General features: G+C 58.4%; 3 protein-coding genes across 5 annotated transcripts; 1 reads left to right on the top strand and 2 right to left on the bottom strand.

Moving 5' to 3' along the window:
- Positions 1-1,737: 1,737 nt before the first annotated feature.
- On the bottom strand, positions 1,738-5,405 carry LOC146545861 (NAD(P)(+)--arginine ADP-ribosyltransferase 2-like). Its single transcript, XM_085232793.1, has 3 exons — positions 3,483-5,405; positions 2,320-3,224; positions 1,738-1,929 (listed from the first exon to the last, which is right to left on the bottom strand). The coding sequence occupies exons 2-3, from the start codon at positions 3,187-3,189 to the stop codon at positions 1,738-1,740; spliced, it is 1,062 nt and encodes a 353-aa protein (XP_085088919.1). The 5' UTR covers positions 3,190-3,224; positions 3,483-5,405.
- A 1,207-nt stretch (positions 5,406-6,612) lies between these two features.
- LOC146545860 (NAD(P)(+)--arginine ADP-ribosyltransferase 2-like) lies at positions 6,613-9,441 on the bottom strand. Its single transcript, XM_085232696.1, has 2 exons — positions 8,715-9,441; positions 6,613-6,620 (listed from the first exon to the last, which is right to left on the bottom strand). The coding sequence occupies exons 1-2, from the start codon at positions 9,439-9,441 to the stop codon at positions 6,613-6,615; spliced, it is 735 nt and encodes a 244-aa protein (XP_085088822.1).
- Positions 9,442-13,749: 4,308 nt separating this feature from the next.
- Positions 13,750-16,039, top strand: LOC104909429 (uncharacterized). Of its 3 annotated transcripts, none has more exons than XM_085216666.1 (5): positions 13,762-13,913; positions 14,051-14,272; positions 14,350-14,413; positions 14,518-14,572; positions 14,716-16,039. In XM_085216666.1, exons 2-5 carry the CDS (start codon positions 14,168-14,170, stop codon positions 15,629-15,631), a joined length of 1,140 nt encoding a protein of 379 aa, XP_085072792.1. In that variant the 5' UTR covers positions 13,762-13,913; positions 14,051-14,167; the 3' UTR covers positions 15,632-16,039. The 3 variants fall into 3 exon arrangements, with proteins under 3 accessions (XP_031407967.2, XP_085072792.1, XP_010704567.2); XM_010706265.4 differs by having other exon boundaries at positions 13,766-13,913; positions 13,987-14,272; XM_031552107.2 differs by having other exon boundaries at positions 13,750-14,272.
- Positions 16,040-19,458: the final 3,419 nt, after the last annotated feature.

The following is a 19,458-nucleotide window of genomic DNA, read 5'->3' as shown; positions in this document are numbered from 1 at the left end:
GGGCTGCTGCCATCCCCTCCCTTCTGCCGAGCCCAACCCTTCTCTTCCCGCAGCTGAGACGAGCCCCGAGTGCAGGGGCAGCGCGGGCAGGAGCTCTGCACCGACCATCGGAAGCGGTTGCAGAGCTCATTGCGGCGCTCATTGCTGGGTGCTCATTGAGGCCCCTCGCTGCATTCCGGGCTCTCGGCGCAGGTCGTGGCAGAGCCCGTGCTGGTGCCGGGCCGGGGGCCGGCGGGTGCCCGACGCCCTCCCTGTCCCTGCGGCCACTCCCGGGCACGGAGACGAGCTGCGAGGGGCAGAGCCCAGCGGGCGGGCAGCTGCACGTGCACGAGGGCTGCATCAGGACAGCCTGCACGGGGACAGAGCTGCTCTGTGTGCCACGCCGCACCGCGCTGTGTCACAGCCTGGGGTCGGCAGCAGCGTTCCCTTGTTGGTGGGGGACACTGCTGTGCTCCTGCCGGTCTCACCGCTGCTTCCCAAACCTGCGGGGCTGCTGTTCTGGTGCCGGGCAGCTCTGCTGGCGCTCAACCTGCAGCGTGTGCCCAGCAGCACCCGGCCCTCAGGACGAGGTCTGCTTTCCCCACTTCCTCACTATTTCAAATTTGTCATAGAATCACAGAATCGCAAGGTTGGAAAAGACCTACAAGATCATCCAGTCCTACCGTCCTCCCATCAGCACTGCTACCACAAGCACTAAGCCAGATCTCGCAGCTCTTCATCCAGGCGCCTCTTGAGCACTGCCAGGGACGGCGACTCCACCACCTCCCTGCAGCCATTCCTTGCCTGACCACTGAGAGAAAAAGTTCTTGCTTATGTCCAACCTAAACCTCCTCTGGTACAACTTGCAGCCATTTCCCCGGGTCCTGTTTGTTGTATACGAGAAGAGGCCAAACCCCTCCTCACCCCAACCTCCCTTCAGGCAGTTGCAGAGTGCAGTGAGGTCTCCCCCGAGCTCCTCTTCTCCGCACTGAACAATCCCAGCTCCCTCAGCCGCTCCCCATAAGGCCTGTGCTGCAGACCCCTCACCAGCTTCGTCCTTCTTTGAACCCGCTCCAGGGCCTCAACGTCTTTCTTGCAGTGAGGGGCCCAAGACTGAACACAGCACTCGAGGCGCGGCCTCACCAGAGCTGAGTACAGGGGATGATCACCTCCCTGCTCTGCTGGCCGCACCATTTCTGATGCAGGCCTGGATGCCGTTGGCCCTCTTGGCCACCCGGGCACACTGCTGGCTCGTCTTCAGCCGAGCATCAACCAGCACCCCAGGTCCCTTCCTCTTCACACTCATCCAGCCACTCATCCCCAAGCCTGTAACTCCGCTCTGGGTTGTTGTGGCCAAAGTGCAGGACCCGGCACTTGGCCTTGTTGAACCTCATCCCATTCGCCTCAGCCCAGCGATCCAGCTTATCCAGATCCCTCTGTAGGGCCTCCCTGCCCTCAGGCAGATCCACACCACCTCCCAACTTGGTGTCATCTGCAAACTTACTGAGGGTGCACTCAATCCCCTCGTCTAGGTCGTCAGTAAAGGTATTAAACAAGATAGCCCCAGTACTGGCCCCTGGGGGACACCACTCGTAACGGGTCGCCAGCTGGACTTCACTCCATTAACCACCACCCGCTGGGCACGGCCCTCAGCCAGTTCCTTACCCAAAGAAGTGTATATCTGTCCAGACCACGGGCAGCCAGTTTCCCCAGCAGAAGCCTGTGAGAGACCGTGTCACAGGCTTTGCTGAAGTCTAGCTAGACTGCATCAACAGCCTCCAGCTCCCTCAGCACCCGAGGGTGCAGCCCTTCCGGTCCCATGGACTCGTGACAGTCCAGATGGAGGAGGAGCTCTCTGACTGTCTTCACCTGAGTCGCCGGGGTATATTCTGAGTAGGGTCCCAGACTTCCAGACCAGGGCATAAAATGCCCAGCGGATGACTGGTCTGGCTATTAAAGGCAGTTGTAAAGAAGGCATTGAGGAGCTCAGCCTTCTCCTTGTCCTCAGTGGCCACATTCCCCGCTCCATCAAGTATAGGGTGAGAAATATCCACACATATAAATAACACACACGGCACCGACGTGCTGATGCTCAAGGTTTAATGAGAGAAAGAAGAGGAGGACACAAGCTGTGGCCATGAGGCACAGCCTGGCTCAGGCACACGCGCTGAGCAGCACAGTTCTGCACGCCGCCGGCCCTTGGGCGCACGTCTCTACCCATCCCCACACTTGGTTTCTGCTGCTGCCCTGCCCCTGCACACCCCCACAGCTTCACAGAGCTCTAAGCTGCTCAAGCTTCCCATCTCCCCACCCCCCAACCCCATCTCCCCACCTCCCCACCTCCCCACGCCTCCGCCCACGGCTGAGCCCCAACCCCACCTCCCTGTGGCCCTGACCCCATTGGCCATGCAGAGACTTTAGAAGCTCACAGCTGTGCTTGCTCTCCTGCCCTGTAGAGCGGAGATGGATTTGGTTTCTGCCATTGACAATGGAGAAGTTGGTGACCTCAAAGACTTCAAAGGGTGGGATGAGGACTTCATCCTCAGTGGGGTAGAAGGAGAAATTCCTGATGGGGACACCATAGCAGGTCTTAATCACAAAGAAGGTGTCCTGGCCAAACTTCTCCGTGGCCCTCTTTTGTTGGGAGGTGGAGGTGAACTGGCCGAAGCGCACAGCTCTGCCTTTTTTGGCTGTGAAGCGGATGCCCCGAACACCGCGGTAGACGTTGTAACATTCATTGGGATCGGATTTTCGCAGAGCCTGCAGCGCCTGGATCAGGAGGAAGTGCAGCGTCTTGAAGCGGTACGACTGCAGGTAGTGCTGGTGGGAGAGTCCGCCCTGACGCGTGGCTGCGTTGAACTTCTCACACATCCTTCCTGGAGCAGTGTACGCCAGCACGGCGATGGCCTCCTCCTGTCTCAGCATCGGGCATCGAGTGGGACAGCGGCAGCGCTTCCGCCATTCTGCAGCCGCCTTCCTCCAGGTGACTGCATAGTTCTTGTTCTTTTTGATCTCTGTACGGTTCACCTTCTGTAGCTCTTCCCACATGCTGTCCTCGCAGCCATCATAGTCGTCATCAAAGGATTGCATGGCCATGTCCATCTCTATCTCCTCGGGGTCGAGGTCTCCTTCACGCAGGGCGCTGCTGGAGCCCGACGTGCTGAGCAAGGTTCCGGCCAGCAGCACCCAGCACAGGGCGAGGAGCTCCATGAGTGGGAGCTGGCTGCGGGGAGCGGCCGCAGGGGCTGCAGGGAGAAGCGGAGCAGATGCATCGGGGTGACCTCAGGACCCACCCGGACCCACCCTGACACCGCAGGGAAGCACCCCCAGCCCGCGTCCCCATCCAGGGCCACCGGGCTCTTCCCCACCCTGCTGCCCCCGGCCTCCGGCCCACGGCTGGCGTTCCCTGCTGCAGAGAAGAAGGTTCCCCAGCGCAGCCCCAGCAGCCGCTGTGCTGCGGCGTCTGTGCCGGGAGCAGCCCTGGAGCTGCAGCACGCTCTTACCTTGGCTCTGCTTCAGGCAGGACCCACGGCGTGATGCTGCTGCACTGCAGGACACCCGGAGCTGGGTCCGACTTTATAGAGCAGCCCCAGCCTGTGTGCCCTGCCTAACTCATCTGCAAGCACCCCAAAACTGCCCGGTTGTGGCCAAGTGGTTGCCATGACTTCCCCCAGGAAATGTCCATGTTTAGCCATCCCCCTGGCCTTGGTGCACATGTGGTTCTTGGTGCCACAGGCGCTGAGATGAGCAGCTCTGGCTCTGCAGCCCTCGGTGCAGAGGGGCTCCCAGCAGCTGGTGCTGCACTCCGTGAGCTGGGCTGGGTGGGATGGAGCTGATGGACTTCCTAGCAGCTGATCGGGTGCTGTGTGTTGTGTTTGGGATGAGTCCTTCCTAGGTGCTGCTGCATGGGGACAGGCTGGGCCCCCAACAGCAGCTGTTGAGACATTTATTTTTGCATCACATAGCTTATTTCCTTTATCATCTTTCTTTCTCACCAAACTGTCCCTCTCAGCTGGCAAGTTCTCACACTTTTGTCTGCATCAATGCTCTCCACAAACCCACCGTGTGGCAGTGAGGAAATGGCTGAGTGGTGCAGAGCTGCTGCAGGGTTAAACCACAGCAGTGCTACTGCTGCTGGCTGCGGGTTCCAGAGGGCTGAGATAACAGCAGATCTGAGCAGAGACTGTCAGAACAAAGACATTGCTAAAAAAAATTTCTTTGCACTGCGCTATCACCATTATTATCATATCATGGCAACCAACCTCAATCTGCCCTCTCTCAACTACCAACCATTTCCCTCGTCCTGCTGTTATCTCCCCTTTCCAAGAGCTGACTCCCCTCCTGTCTGTAGGCTCCCTTTAGGTCCTGCAGGCTGCACTGAGGTCACCCCGCAGCTTCTCTTCTCCATGCTGAACAAGCCCAGCTCCCTCAGCCTGGCTTTGTAGGGAGGTGCTGCAGCCCCTGATCATCTTTGTGGCTCCTCTGGACCCTCTCCAACAGTTCCCTGTCTTTCTTGTCCTGGGGGCTCCAGCCCTGGACGCAGTGCTGCAGATGGGGCCTCACAAGAGCAGAGCAGAGGGGGACAATCACCTCCCTGTCCCTGCTGGCCACCCCTCTGCTGATGGAGCCCAGGATCCCATTTGCTTTCCGAGCTACAAGAGCACACTGCTGGCTCATGTTCAGCTTTTCCTCCATCAAGACCCCCAGGTCCTTCTCTGCAGGGCTGCTCTCAAGGACCGCTCCTTCCAGTCTGTATGGATGCCAGGGATTGCCCCGGCCCAAGTGCCAAACCTTGCACTTTCTACTGTTGAACCTCATTAGATTCTCCCAGGCCCATCCTTCAAGTCTGTTGCAGTCCCTCTGAATGGCATCCCTTCCTTCCACCGTGTCAACCACTCTACTCAGCTTGGTGTCCGTGGATCCCTGGGTTCTGCACGGATCCATAGGGCTGATCCTGCCTGGCTCCATCAGGACGCTCTGGCCCAGCTCCTTTGGGGTGCTCCCATGAGCTTCCTCTTCTGTGCGCCCCTCTATGTCCGTATCTATGTCCTTATTCCTGATCACATCCATCTCTGTGTCCCCTTACAGCAGCTGCCACATGCCAGTGCCAAGGACATCCATCCATACACACAGATGGATCCTGGAGATCTCCTCAGCTGGGGGCTCCTGTGCTGGTGGCTCCAGGGCTGGGGGCTCCCTGGGGGTCCCTGTTGCCCCCCACCGCTCCAGCAGTGCCTGCAGCAGTTGGCAGCGGCGCTCAATGGCTGCCTGGTTTTCCTGTGTCATCTCCAGGATGAGCTCCGTGTGGGAGCAGTGGGCTGCTGGAACTGCCCTGCACTGGGGCTTTGCTCCCGCACGGAGAGCAGAGGGCCATGGCCTCCCCGCAGCACCTCCAGAGTGCGGAAAATGAAAGCAAACAGAAAGCAAACAGACGCTTCTGGTTCGGCCCCTTCCCTGTCTGGCGGCTCCGCTCGCAGGGCCCCCGGCGCCTGCTGGGCAGCGACACGCAGCAGTGGGGGCAGCTCCAGCGGGAACAGCAGTGGGACAGGGACAGCACTGCTATGGGGGCACTGTGGGGGGACACCTCCAGGGACACCCGGACGGGAGCGTGGGGCTGCTGCCATCCCCTGGGCGGTGGGGGCGAGGATGGCTGTGTGCAGTCATCTTCCCAGGGGAGGAGGACCGTACTTCGGAGGGGAGGGCTGCCATCGGGACGATGTGGGTCCCCTATGGAGCTGACAGCCCCCCTCCTTTCCTGGGCTGAGTGGGCCGTGTGAGGGAAGAGCCCAGCAGGCAGAGGAGCACCGCAGGAAGCGGCCTTCTCCTAATGCCTGAAAACCCCGCTTATTCCTCCCAAAAATTTGTTTGTGCTGTTCATGGTGAGGAGCCCAGAAGCCCCTCAAGGCAGTGCAGCCCCTCAAGGCCATACAGCCCCTCATGTCCCTACAGCCCCTTGTGTCCCTACACCCCCTCATGGCCCTATAGCCCCTCATGTCCCTACAGCCCCTCGTGTCCCTACAGCCCCTCATGGCCCTACAGCCCCTCGTGTCCCTACAGCCCCTTGTGTCCCTACAGCCCCTCATGGCCTTCAAGGCCCTGCAGCCTATCAAGGCCCTCATGTCCCTACAGCCTCTCAAGGCCCTCGTGTCCCTACAGCCTCTCATGGCCTACAAGGCCCTCGTGTCCCTACAGCCCCTCAAGGCCCTACAGCCTCTCAAGGCCTTCAAGGCCCTGCAGCCTCTCAAGGCCCTCAAGGCCCTACAGCCTCTCAAGGCCTTCAAGGCCCTGCAGCCTCTCAAGGCCTTCAAGGCCCTGCAGCCTCTCAAGGCCTTCAAGGCCCTGCAGCCTCTCAAGGCCCTCAAGGCCCTGCAGCCCTCACAGGGAGGAGCAGCCCTGAGCTCTGCTCTCCGTGACCAGGACTGGCCCCAATGGAATGGCTTGCAGATGCCAGGGGAGGGCAGGGCAGAAGAGGGAAAGGAGATGGAGATGATGCAGGGCCTGGAGCTCCTCTTATGATGAAAGGCTGGGCAACATGGCTCTGTTCAGCCCTGACAAAAGGAGACTCAGAGGGGATCTGATCAATGTTTGTGAATATCTGAAGGGGGGAGCCCAAAGGACATGGCCAAACTCTTGTCAGCGGTCTGTGGGGGACAGGAGAAGGGGAAACGGCCATAAATTGGAGCATAGCAAGTTTTGTACCAGAATGCAAAGGAGCTCCTCCACAGTGAGGATGACGGAGCTCTGGAACAGGCTGCCCAGGGAAGCTGTGGCTTCTCCTTCTCTGCAGATTTCCCAGACCAGAATCACAGAATCACAGAATTGTACGGGTTGGAAGGGACCTCTAGAGATCATCGAGACCAACCCCCCTGCCAAAGCAGGTTCCCTACACCAGGTCGCACAGGTAGGCGTCCAGGCGAGACTTGAATATCTCCAGAGAAGGAGACTCCACAACCTCCCTGGGCAGCCTGTTCCAGTGCTCCGTCACCTCATCGTAAAGAAGTTCTTACGCACATTCGTGCAAAACTTTCTATGCTGCAGCTGATGTCCGTTTCCCCTCGTCCTGTCTCCACGTACCACTGAAAAGAGACTGGCCTCACCGCTATGGCCGCCACACCTCAGATATTTATAAACCTGGATCAGGTCCCCTCTCAGTCGTCTTTTCTCAAGGCTAAACAGACCCAATTCACTCAGCCTTTCTTCATTGGGGAGATGCTCCAGGCCCTTCACCATCTTTGTGGCCCTCCGCTGGACTCTTTCCAAGAGATCCCTGTCTTTTTTGAACTGGGGAGCCCAGAACTGGACACAGTACTCCAGATGAGGCCTTACCAGGGCAGAGCAGAGGGGAGGATCACCTCCCTTGACCTGCTGGACACGCTCTTCTTAATGCACCCCAGAATGCCATTGGCCTTTTTGGCCACGAGGGCACACTGCTGGCTCATGGCCAACCTGTCGTCCAGCAGGACGCCCAGGTCCCTCTCTGCAGAGCTCCTCACCAGCAGCTCATCCCCCAGCCTGTATTGGTGCATGCAATTATTCCTCCCTAGGTGTAAGACCCTACACTTGCTTGTGTTGAACCTCATCCGGTTTCTTACTGCCCAGCTCTGCAGCCTGTCCAGGTCTCGCTGAATGGCAGCACAGCCTTCAGGCGTGTCAGCCAATCCTCCCAACTTCGTATCATCAGCAAACTTGCTGAGGGTGGCCACTATCCCCTCATCAAGGTCATTGATGAAGATGTTGAACAAGACCGGACCCAGCACAGACCCCTGGGGGACACCACTGGTCACAGGTCTCCAGCCAGACTCTGCACCACCAACGACGACCCTCTGCGCTCTGCCAGTCAGCCAGTTCTCAACCCACCTCACTGTCCACTCGTCTATCCCACACTTCCTCAGCTTTGTTATAAGGATGTCATGGGAGACAGTATCAAATGCCTTTCTAAAATCAAGGTAGATTACATCTACCGCTCTTCCCCCATCCACCCAGCATGTGACAGCATGCTCTCACACATCCCCCCTGCAGCACTGTATGCCACCAAGTTGGTCGAGCACGACCTCCCCTTGGTGAACTCATGCTGACTACTCCTGATAACCTCCTTTTCTCCCAGTTGTCTGGAGATGGTATCCAGCACAAGCTGTTCCATCACCTTTCCAGGGATGGAGATGAGGCTGACAGGCCTATAATTACCCGGATCTTCCTTCTTGCCCTTTTGAAGACCGGAGTGACATTGGCTATCCTCCAGTCTTCAGGGACCTCCCCTGTTGTCCAAGACCTCTCAAAAATGATGGAAAGCGGTTCGGCAATGACCTCCGCCAGCTCCCTCAGCACACGTGGATGCACCCCATCAGGTCCCATGGACTTGTGGACCTTAGTACTGCCTAGGCGCTCACGCACGTCCTCTTTCCTGACTAAAGGGAAGTCTCCCATTCCCCAGACCCTCTCCCTAACCTCCAGGGTGTGGGATTCCTGCGGGAGAGCCTTTTCACTGAAGACGGAAGTAAAGAAGGCATTCAGTATCTCTGCCTTCTCAGCATCCCCCGTTACCAGAACCCCCCCCTCACTTAGTAAGGGGCCCACATTCTCTCTAGTTTTCCTTTTGCTGTTAACATGCTTGAAGAAGCCTTTTTTATTATCCTTTATCACTTTAGCTAGATTCAATTCCAGGCGGGCTTTAGCCTTCCTCGTTGCATCCCTGCAGGCCCTGACTACATTCCTATATTCTTCCCAAGTGGTCAGACCCTTTTCCCACATTTCATCCTCAGTGGGGTAGAAGGAGAACTGCTTGATGGGGGCACCATGGCAGGTCTTAATGACAAGGAAGGTGTCCAGGCCAAACTTCACTGCAACCTCCTTCCTTAGGGAGGTGGAGGTGAACTGGCCAAAGCGCACAGCCATCCCTCTTTGGGCTGTGAAGCGGATGCCCCCAACACCGCGATAGACGTTGTAGCAGTAGGGCTGGGATACCCGCAGAGCCTGCAGCGCCTGGGTCAGGAGGAAGTGCAGCGTCTTGAAGCGGTACGACTGCAGGTAGTGCTGGTGGGAGAGTCCGCCCTGACGCGTGGCTGCGTTGAACTTCTCACACATCCCCCCTGCAGCGCTGTACGCCAGCACGGCGATGGCCTGCTCCTGTCTCAGCATCAGGCATGGAGTGGGACGGTGGCAGCGATTCTGCCATTCTGCAGCCGCCTTCCTCCAGGTGACTGCATAGTCCTTGTTCTTTATGATCTCCGTATGGTGCACCTTCTGTAGCTCTTTCCACATACTGACCTCACAGCCCACGTATTGGTCATCAAAAGAGTGTGGGGCCGTGCCCATCGGCACTGTGAACATGCCCATAGAAGGGCACATATACACTGAAGCGAGTGGGAGCACCCCCAAAGGAGCTGGACCAGAGCGTCCTGATCGAGCCAGGATCAGCTCCACAGATTCCAGCAGAAACATCCCCATGGATCCAGACAGGTCCATCTTGGCGGATCCAGCAGGACCAACCCAACAGGGTCCTGCTGGACCATAAGAAGGGCACTGAGACATTTAGGAAACAACAGGCTGGTGGCCGGCTGGCACAAGACAGACTAAGAATTAACAGAGTCAGAATGGAATTAAGAAATGTAAATGTAAATCTCCTGCTTGCAGGATGGCCGCCACTGCAACAGCAAATAAAATCTGCTTCCATTAGAGAGGAATGGGAAGGGGAAGGGGAAGGGGAAAGGGGAAGGGGAAGGGCAAGGGGAAGGGGAAAGAGAAAAGGGAAGGGGAAGAGGAAGGAGAATGAAAGGGAAGGGAAGAGGAAGGAGAATGAAAGGGAAGGGAAGAGGAAGGAGAATGAAAGGGAAGGGAAGGGAAGGGAAGGGAAGGGAAGGGAAGGGAAGGGAAGGGAAGGGAAGGGAAGGGAAGGGAAGGGAAGGGAAGGGAAGGGAAGGGAAGGGAAAGTAGAATAGTACTGGTCAGTTGGGAGAGACGTACAAATTCATCGAGTCCAACTGGCTGAGTGCTTTATGGCCAAGCACAGCAGTCTGGATGCAGTGGCATTCAGCCCACAAACGGACATGAGTGTGCTGCAGGTGTGACTAGTTCTGTGCCAGCTAAGCAGCAACGAAACGCCTGGGGTCGTGACTTGAACAGACGGCTGAAGCTGGGGGTGCAGGGTCTGGTCGGGGGGAGCTGGCAATCTCCGGCCACGTGGAACGTCGCCAGGTTGTCGCCTTGCTTCTACTTTGGACGCGATGCAAATGAAAATGCAGCGTTCTGTACATTTCTCGCTGGAACAGGTCGCCCGAGGAGGCTGTGGATGCCCCATCCCCGGAGGCACCCGAGGCCAGGCTGGATGTGGCTCTGGGCAGCCCGGGCCGCCGCTTGCTGACCCCGCACACAGCAGGGGTCGGAAGGAGACGAAGCCTCGGCTCCCTCAGCCTTTCTCCGCAGCGCCTGGCTCCAGCTGGGGGCTTCGGGCGATAGAAGGGTCGGCGCCGAGCCGCGCGGGGCACGGGGAGGTGGGCACAGCCCCGGCTGCTCGGGGTCCCCCCGCCGCCTCCTCTCCCCGCTTCGCGCCCCCTCCCTCCTTCGTCCCCCGCGGCCCAAAGCAAAAGGCACCGGGCGTGTCGAGGCAGCGCCAGGAGGGGACGCGGAAAGGAAGGCGGCGAAGCGGCCGGCCGAGCCCGGAGCGCTGGCAGCCCGGCGCCGGGACCGGATCCAGGCAGCGCCGAGCCGACGGGGTCCCACTGGGGTCCCCTGTGCGCGGCCCGTGTGCGGGTGACCCCGGGGCTGTGCCATGTGGGTGCCCCTCGCTGTGGGAGCAGACCCCCCTCTCCTGTAACGTCAGTCTTCCTGGCCTTGGCTTTTAGTCCGAGGTGCCGGGCCGGGGAAGGAGAGGAGAGCGACAGGCGCCCAGACGGAGGAGGGCAGAGGTGAGCAGCCCCGATTGCAGAGCTGAGCCCCGTGCAAGGGGTCGGCAGCCCAGTGCGGGGCTGAGCGGGGGGTCCCGGCCCTCACACGCTCTTGCTGTGGCAGATGCCTGCTGGAAGGACGGAGCAGCGGGGATGGCGTCGCAACCACTGAAATACGCTGAGTCCTGCGTGGCCAGACCTGCTCCTCCAGTGCTGCAGGGCCTGGGCTCAGGGCCACGGGTGGGGCTCCGCTGCGGCCATGGTCAACCCGCAGGCATGGGGCAGCGGGTCCCCTCAGCTCCCCCATCTGTCGGTACGGATGGATGTCCTTGGTACTGGCATGTAGCAGCTCCCAGGGGGGAGCATCGGCATGGACACAGGCGAATGCTGCTTGGCCAGACCTGTTCCCCCACCTCTGCAGGGCTTGGGCTCAGGGCCATGGCAGGAGGCTCCGCTGGGGTTGTGGCCAACCGTGGGCATGGGGGCAGCGGGTCCCCCCAGCTCCTCCATTTCCTCCTGCAGGACGAGCCCAGAGGAAAGGAGTATGAAGCTGCCTGGGCCCCGCTGGCATCCATGGTGTCCCTGGGCTCCCTGGCTGCTGCTTCTTCCTCTTCCTCTTCCTCCCTCCTTCCTGGAGCCCTGGCCTGGCAAACTGGCAGAGTTGGCCACCCTTCGACCGACCCAGAACAACAACCACAGCCAGACAGAGCCAGCCCTGTGCCCCAGCCCTGAGCCCCCGGCTGTCCCAGCAGCAGCCCCCAGCCCCCTTCACTCTCTGGAGCTGAGCAAGCAGAGCTCCCCCAGGGATGGATCTCAGAGCTCCACCGAGTCTTCACTGCCCCACTGCTCCCACACGGAGCTCATCCTGGAGCTGCTCTGCGTCTACGGGAAAATCTGTGTGTGGAATAGTTCATTGCACGCCCACATGCAGTGCAAGAATCTCCTGCACAAGAGAAGGATGACAGCAGAGCACAAGGCATGACGTGCCCAAGGAAGTGCCTGGCAGCCCCCGGTGCTGTGTGTGACAAAGAAGCGTCCTTTGGGCAGCAAGGAGCAGCCTGGGACGCAATCCCCACGGGAGGACCGTAAGAAGGGCAGTGAGACGTTTAGGAAACAACAGGCTGGCTGCCGGCTGTCAGGGCGAGCCGGTGCGGCACCTCGCCGCACAGGAGAGGGCTTAAGGCTTAGTACCTAACACTAACGGGTCACTTAACGGGTCGTTGCTCTCTCCACACACGAGCTGCAACCGTGGTCTCCACATCAGGGGGGGACGATCACCTCCCTGTCCCTGCTGCCACCCCTTTTTAATGCAGCCCAGAACACAGCTGGCTGCATTCCGGGCTGCAGGCGCACACTGCTGGCTCATGTCCAGCTCCTCGTCCACCAGGACCCCCAAGTCCTTCTGCGCAGGGCTGCTCTCAAGGAGATCTTCCCCCAGTATCAATAAATAAATAAATAGCCACCCAATGGGGCACAGCCTTTCTGTTTTTTTTTCCTTTTTTCCCCCCACAGAACTGTAGGGGTTGGAAGGGACCTCTGGAGCTCACTGAGTCCAGATTTCAAGGCCAGGTTGGATGGGGCCCTGGGCAGCCAGGGCTGCTCTGAAATGTGGAGGTCGGTGGCCCTGCCTGTGGTGGAGGGTTGCAGCTTCTTGATCCTTGAGGCCCCTTCCAACCCAAACCATTCTGTCATTCTGAGTCCAACCCCCTGCAAAACAGGCTCCCTACGTCAGGCTGCACAGTGGCCTCCAGGCGGGTCTGGGAAATGTGCAGAGAAGGAGAAGCCACAGCTTCCCTGGGCAGCCTGTTCCAGAGCTCCATCATCCTCACTGTGGAGGAGCTCCTTTGCATTCTGGTACAAAACTTGCTATGCTCCAATTTATGGCCGTTTCCCCTTCTCCTGTCCCCACAGACCGCTGACAAGAGTTTGGCCATGTCCTTTGGGCTCTCCCACTTCAGATATTCACAAACATTGATCAGATCCCCTCTGAGTCTCCTTTTGTCAGGACTGAACAGAGCCATGTTGCCCAGCCTTTTGTCATAAGAGGAGCTCCAGGCCCTGCATCATCTCCGTCTCCTTTCCCTCTCCTGCCCTGCCCTCCCTGCAACCATTCCATTGGGGCCAGTCCTGGTCACGGAGAGCAGAGCTCAGGGCTGCTCCTCTGCTCCCTGTGAGGGCTGCAGGGCCTTGAGGGCCTTGAGAGGCTGCAGGGCCTTGAGGGACTGTAGGGACATGAAGGGCTGCAGGGACATGAGGGGCTGTAGGGCCTTGAAGGGCTGCAGGGACATGAAGGGCTGTAGGGACATGAGGGGCTGTAGGGCCTTGAAGGGCTGCAGGGACATGAGGGGCTGTAGGGACATGAGGGGCTGCAGGGCATTGAAGGGCTGTAGGGACATGAGGGGCTGTAGGGACATGAGGGGCTGTAGGGACACGAGGGGCTTCTGGGCTCCTCACCATGAACAGCACAAACAAATTTTTGGGAGTAATAGGCGGGGTTTTCGGGCATTAGGAGAAGGCCGCTTCCTGCGGTGCTCCTCTGACTGCTGGGCTCTTCCCTCCCACGGCCCGCTCAGCCCAGGAAAGGAGGGGGCTGTCAGCTCCATAGGGGACCCACATTGTCCCGATGGCAGCCCTCCCCCCCGAAGTACGGTCCTCCTCCCCTGGGAAGATGGCTGCACACAGCCATCCTCGCCCCCACCGCCCAGGGGATGGCAGCAGCCCCACGCTCCCGTCCGGGTGTCCCTGGAGGTGTCCCCCCACAGTGCCCCCATAGCAGTGCTGTCCCTGTCCCACTGCTGTTCCCGCTGGAGCTGCCCCCACTGCTGCGTGTCGCTGCCCTGCAGGCGCCGGGGGCCCTGCGAGCGGAGCCGCCAGACAGGGAAGGGGCCGAACCAGAAGCATCTGTTTGCTTTCTGTTTGCTTTCATTTTCCGCACTCTGGAGGTGCTGCGGGGAGGCCGTGGCCCTCTGCTCTCCGTGCGGGAGCAAAGCCCCAGTGCAGGGCAGTTCCAGCAGCCCAGGAGCTCCAGTGCCACCAGGCAGGGAGGGTCTGCGGGTGGGTTTCTAGAAGCCCCGGTGCTCAGCATGGAGGGGCTCTGGTTAATCCAAAGTTCCATCCTGGGCTGCAGGCTGGAGAGCGAGAATGGAACACTGGGGCTATTGCATCACAGTGAGAGTTCCCGTGTGTCACAGATGGGGGCCCTGCAGGAGGGCTCAGCTGCCATGTGCCATGAGCAGAGCGGGACACATTCCTCCTGAGCAAGCGACGGAGCATCACCGGAGCACGAGTGGAAGAGCATCACTGTGATCATGGGGAGCCTCAGCTCCCAAGGACCACTTTGGATGGCCATGCAGTTGAAGCTGATGCTGCAGCTCAGCCTGGTCTCAATCGTGCTGCACTTCCGGCGGCTGCAGGTAAGTGATGGGTGAGGGGCTGTTGAGCACAGGGGCACAGGGGCAGCCCCTCACCCACCCTCTCACTGCTCCCACAGAAGTTCTGTCGGAGGTTGGGGAAGAAGAGGAGAGAGACAAGCACCCAGACAGAGGAAGGGAGAGGTGAGCAGCCCCGATTGCAGAGCTGAGCACTCTGCAAGGGGTCGGCAGCCTAGTGTGGGGCTGAGTGGGGGGTCCCGGCCGCTCACACGCTCTTGCTTTGGCAGATGCCTGCTGGAAGGATGGAGCAGCGGGGATGGCATCGCCAACCTGGGAACTGTGGTGAGTGCTGCTTGGCCAGACCTGCTCCTCCAGTGCTGCAGGGCCTGGGCTCAGGGCCGTGGCAGGAGACTCCACTGAGGTCGTGGCCAACCTGTGGGCATGGGAGTAGTGGGTCCCCTCAACTCCTCCATTTCCTCCTGCAGGACGAGCCCAGAAGAAAGGAGTACGAAGCTCCCCCGGGCCCCGCTGGCATCCATGGTGTCCCTGGGCTCCCTGGCTGCTTCTTCTTCCTCTTCCTTTTCCTCCCTGTACTCCTTCCCGGAGCCCTGGCCTGGTGCGCTGGCAGAGTTGGCTGCTCTTGTCCCTCGGACTGACCCAGAACAACAACCAGAGCCAGAACCAGAGCCAGCCCTGTGCCCCAGCCCTGAGCCCCCGGCTCTCCTGGCAGCAGCCCCCAGCCCCCTTCACTCCCTGGGGTCGAGCAAGCAGAGCTCTCCCATGGATGGAGCACAGAGCCCCACGGAGCCCCACTGCTCCCACACGGAGCTCATCCTGGAGCTGCTCCGCGTCGTCCGGGAAAACCAGGCAGCCGTTGAGCGCCGCTGCCAACTGCTGCGGGCACTGCTGGAGCGGCAGGAAGCGGCCGAGACCCTCAGGGAGCCCCCAGCCCAGGAGCGTCCAGCCCAGGAGCCACCAGCACAGGAGCCCCACAGGATCCATCTGCGTGTGCTTATGGATTTCCTTAGTCCTGGGATGTGGCAGCTGCTGGAGAGGGACACGGGCATGGATATGGACATAGATATGGACACAGATATGTACATGGATACAGACAAGAACATGGACGTAGATGAGCGCATGGAAGAGGAAGCTCATGGGAGCACCCCAGAGGAGCTGGACCAGAGCACCCTGATGGATCCAGGCAGGACCAACCCAGCAAGGTCCCGCTGGGGTCCCACGCGCACGGCCCATCTGCGGGTGACCCCGGGGCTGTGCGGGGCCGGGCAGTGCCTGCAGGATTGCTGCTCCAGGCTGTGGCGGTGGGTGCAGGACCGCTGGAGGCACTGCCGTGCACAGCCCTTTTGGCAGCGCTGGTCCTACGTGGGGAGGAAGAGCCTCTGAGCCCGAGTGTGGGGCCCGGCACCGCCACAGCCCCACCGCGCTCCCTCCGGCTCAGACCAGGGAAGGGTTTCCTTCCCGCTGCTGCTGATCCCTTCCCATCCCGGGGTCACACAGCCCAGCAGTGCCCCCGAGCAGCCATGGGGCTGCATCCAGCCTGGGGCTGTGTATGGAATGTGTATGGAAGGGCACTGAGACGTCGAGGAAACAACAGGCTGGCGGCCGGCTGGCACGAGACAGACTAAGAGTTAACAGAGTCAGAATGGAATTAAGAAATGTAAATCTCCTGCTTGCAGGAAGGCCGCCACTGCAGCAGCAAATAAAATCTGCTTCAATCAGAGGTACCATCCTGACCAATTACTGGGTATTTCCAGCACCTCTGTGGCACTTGGCTCTACAGTGATGGGCATCTGCGCTTCTCATAGCCCCGAATTCAGCGCCCTCTGCTAAATGATGCCTCCCATCTATCCTGAATCACATCTTTTAGAGGAATGGCACTTCCGCACTGAGGCATTTCAGGCGTGTACTTAGATGTGTTTGACGACTCTGCCATCAAATTGTTTTAAATCACCAAAAAGAGAGCTGGTGAAGATCACACGTAGTCACAGCACAGCGTAGCTGCCAAAGGAATGACCTGGAGAACAGGAGGCAATTTGGAATCAGAAACAGGGATTAAAACACAATGCATGTCCTAGAAGGCCAGTCTGTGTTTTTCTCATTCATGACAGAGATGTGATTAGAAAGAGTGGGATGGGATGGGATAGGATGGGATGGGATGGGATGGGATGGGATGGGATGGGATGGGATGGGATAGGATGGGGATGGGATGGGGATGGAATGGGGATGGGATGGGATGGGATGGGATGGGATGGGGATGGGGATGGAATGGGGATGGATGGGATGGGATGGGATAGGATGGGGATGGAATGGGGATGGGATGGGATGGAATGGGAATGGGATGGGATGGAATGGGGATGGAATGGGGATGGGATGGGATGGGATGGAATGGGATGGAGATTGTGTCTCACTCCTATTTATAGGAGGGAGAAGAGGTTCTTTGATATCTGTATACTCGGCCTGAGATTAAGGAACAACGGTTCAAATGTTGGTCCAAACAGTTTACTAAAAATCTTAATCTGGGAGATGGGGAAGGGAGGACGGACACTATTATGAATTAGGGGAATGGGGAAGGGAAGGAGGGCGATAGAAAAGATAGGAAAGAAGAAGCAAGGATTCTTTGTAGGAAGCAAGAGGGAGATAGTCACCACCACAGATCCAGCGGTTCGTACTTCAGTCACTGATCTTCAGTAGCGGTGGGTCATCAGTCACTGTTGTTCTGTTGAGGACGACGATGACTTCTGAGTGGTAGTGCCAACTTATTTACAAGTCCAATATGGTTGAGACAGCTCTCTTTGGAGTGACAGCTCAAATCCAAAGTGAGTCAGCTCTCCTTGGAGTGGCAGCTTCTGGCTCTGGGATCTCAGCAGAAACTCCTTTGTTCCCATCTTCTGGGCCTTGCCAGCAGATAAGAGGGAGCAGGGACGCCCACCTGCATCCTGTTTTTCACAGGACACGATGGTATCATTCCCCAGTTTTCCCATACCAAGCTGGAGCTATTTAGTCACAGGCCAGATCTTCTACAAGTAAACACTGCTGAGCACTCTCTTCTGGAGGCAAGCAGCTCTGGAGGCAGGGGCTTTCAAATGTCCACAAAGTGGTGTTGATTGTCACATGGTAGCACCCATCACTTGCCTCCTCAATAAATCAGTTAGAGTCTTACCTCAGGAAGCAAGCTTTGAGAAGGATTCTCACAAATGGGGATGAGGACGGGGATAGGAAAAGATAGGGTAGGATAGGAGGGAATGGAATAGGATGGGATGGGATAGAGATGGAAGGGGAAGCAGAAGGGGAAGGGAAAGGGCAAAGGGAAGGGGAAGGGAGAAGAGAGAAGAGAGAAAGAAGAGAGAAGAGAGAAGAGAGAAGAGAGGAAAGAGAGAAGAGAGAAGGGAAAGGGGAAGGAGAAGGGAAGGAGAAGGGGAAAGGGAAGGGGAAGGGGAAGGGAGGAGAGAGAAGAGGAAAGAGAGAAGAGAGAAGAGAGAAGAGAGAAGAGAGAAGAGAGAAGAGAGAAGAGAGAAGAGAGAAGAGAGAAGAGAGAAGAGAGAAGAAAGAAGAAAGAAGAAAGAAGAGAGAAGGGAATGGAAAAGGGAATGGGGAAGGAAGGAAGGGAAGGGAAGGGAAGGGAAGGGAAGGGAAGGGAAGGGAAGGGAAGGGAAGGAGGAAGGGAAGGGAAGGGAAGGGAAGGGAAGGGAAGGGAAGGGAAGGGAAGGGAAGGGAAGGGAAGGGAAGGGAAGGGAAGGGAAGGAAGGAAGGGAAGGGAAGGGAAGGGAAGGGAAGGAGAGAAATTAGAATAGTATGGCTCAGTTGGAAGGGACATACAAATTCATCGAGTCCAACTGGCTGAGTGCTTTATGGCCAAGCACAGCAGTCTGGATGCAGTGGCATTCAGCCCACAAACGGACAGGAGTGTGCTGCAGGTGTGACTAGTTCTGTGCCAGCTAACCAGCAACGAAACGCCTGGGGTCGTGACTTGAACAGACGGCTGAAGCTGGGGGTGCAGGGTCTGGTCGGGGGGAGCTGGCAATCTCCGGCCATGTGGAACGTCGCCAGGTTGTCGCCTTGCTTCTACTTTGGACGCGATGCAAATGAAAATGCAGCGTTCTGTACATTTCTCGCTGGAACAGGTCGCCCGAGGAGGCTGTGGATGCCCCATCCCCGGAGGCCAGGCTGGATGTGGCTCTGGGCAGCCTGGTCTGCTGGCTGTTGACCCTGCACACAGCAGGGAGTTGGAACTGGATGATCTTTAAGGTCCTTTTCAACCCAAGCCATTCTATGATGATCAGAAGCACTGCTGTGCTTTAACCCTACAGCAGCTCAGCACCACTCGGCCGTTTGCTCGCTGCCCCACCACCAGATAGCAGAGAACATTGATGCAGATAAAAGTGTGAGAACTTGTCAGCTGAGAGATGGACAGTTTGTTGAAAGAGATAGGAGGGAAGAACGGGAGAGCAGAAAGGGATGCCCAAGGCAATTTCTCAGTAGTTCCTGGCTGGGATGCCATGCAGAGGGATCTAGACAGGCTTCAGCAGTGGGCCAGGTGAACCTGATGAGGTTTAACAAATCCCATTGCAAGGTCTGCACCTGAGTTCAGGCAACTCCCATTAGGGCAGCCCATGGCTGGGACAGCTGCACTCTTTGCTGGGTAAAGAACTGACTGAGGGCAGGGCCCGGAAAGCAGCGGGGAACAGAGACACATCCAGCTGGTGGCCAGTCACAGTGGTGCTCCCAAGGGGTTGATAGTGGGACCTGTCCTGGTTGGTACCTTCATTAATGGCCTGGATGAGGGCACTCTGAGTACTTTTGCAGATGACACTGTGATGGGGGGAAGTATTAATTTGCCTGGGGGTAGGAAGGCCCTACAGAGGGATCTGGACAGGCTGAGGCCAACGGGATGAGGTTCAACAAGACCCAGTGCTGGGTCCTGCACTTTGGCCACGACAACCCCATGCAATGCAACAGGTGTGGGGCAGAGTAGCTGGAAAGGATGTGGGGCTGAGCATGAGCCAGCAGTGTGCCCGGGTGGCCAAGAGGGCCAACGGCATCCCAGCTTGGATCAGAAATAGCACAGCCAGCAGAGCAGGGAAGTGATCGTCCCTCTGTACTCAGCTCTGATCAGGCTGCACATCGAGGACAGTGCCCAGTTCCGGGCCCCTCACTACAAGAAGGACATTAATGCCCTGCAGCATGTCCAGAGAAGGGAGCAAAGCAATTGA

This window comes from Meleagris gallopavo, chromosome 1 (assembly GCF_905368555.1).
Source record: "Meleagris gallopavo chromosome 1, MGAL_WU_HG_1.1, whole genome shotgun sequence".
NCBI lineage: Eukaryota > Metazoa > Chordata > Aves > Galliformes > Phasianidae > Meleagris > Meleagris gallopavo.
This window is presented reverse-complemented; position numbering and strand designations above follow the sequence as displayed.

Bases quoted from the DNA above. Each gene is read 5' to 3' on its own strand.
- LOC146545860 (XM_085232696.1), bottom strand. From the start codon at position 9,441: ATGGACCTGTCTGGATCCATGGGGATGTTTCTGCTGGAATCTGTGGAG.
- LOC104909429 (XM_031552107.2), top strand. From the start codon at position 14,168: ATGGGGAGCCTCAGCTCCCAAGGACCACTTTGGATGGCCATGCAGTTG. The intron at 14,273-14,349 runs GTAAGTGATGGG...CTGCTCCCACAG, and splicing joins TGCACTTCCGGCGGCTGCAG to AAGTTCTGTCGGAGGTTGGG. The intron at 14,573-14,715 runs GTGAGTGCTGCT...TTCCTCCTGCAG, and splicing joins TCGCCAACCTGGGAACTGTG to GACGAGCCCAGAAGAAAGGA.
- LOC146545861 (XM_085232793.1), bottom strand. From the start codon at position 3,189: ATGGAGCTCCTCGCCCTGTGCTGGGTGCTGCTGGCCGGAACCTTGCTC. The intron at 1,930-2,319 runs GTGGGGAGGTGG...TGCCTTTAATAG, and splicing joins GTGGGCGGAGGCGTGGGGAG to CCAGACCAGTCATCCGCTGG.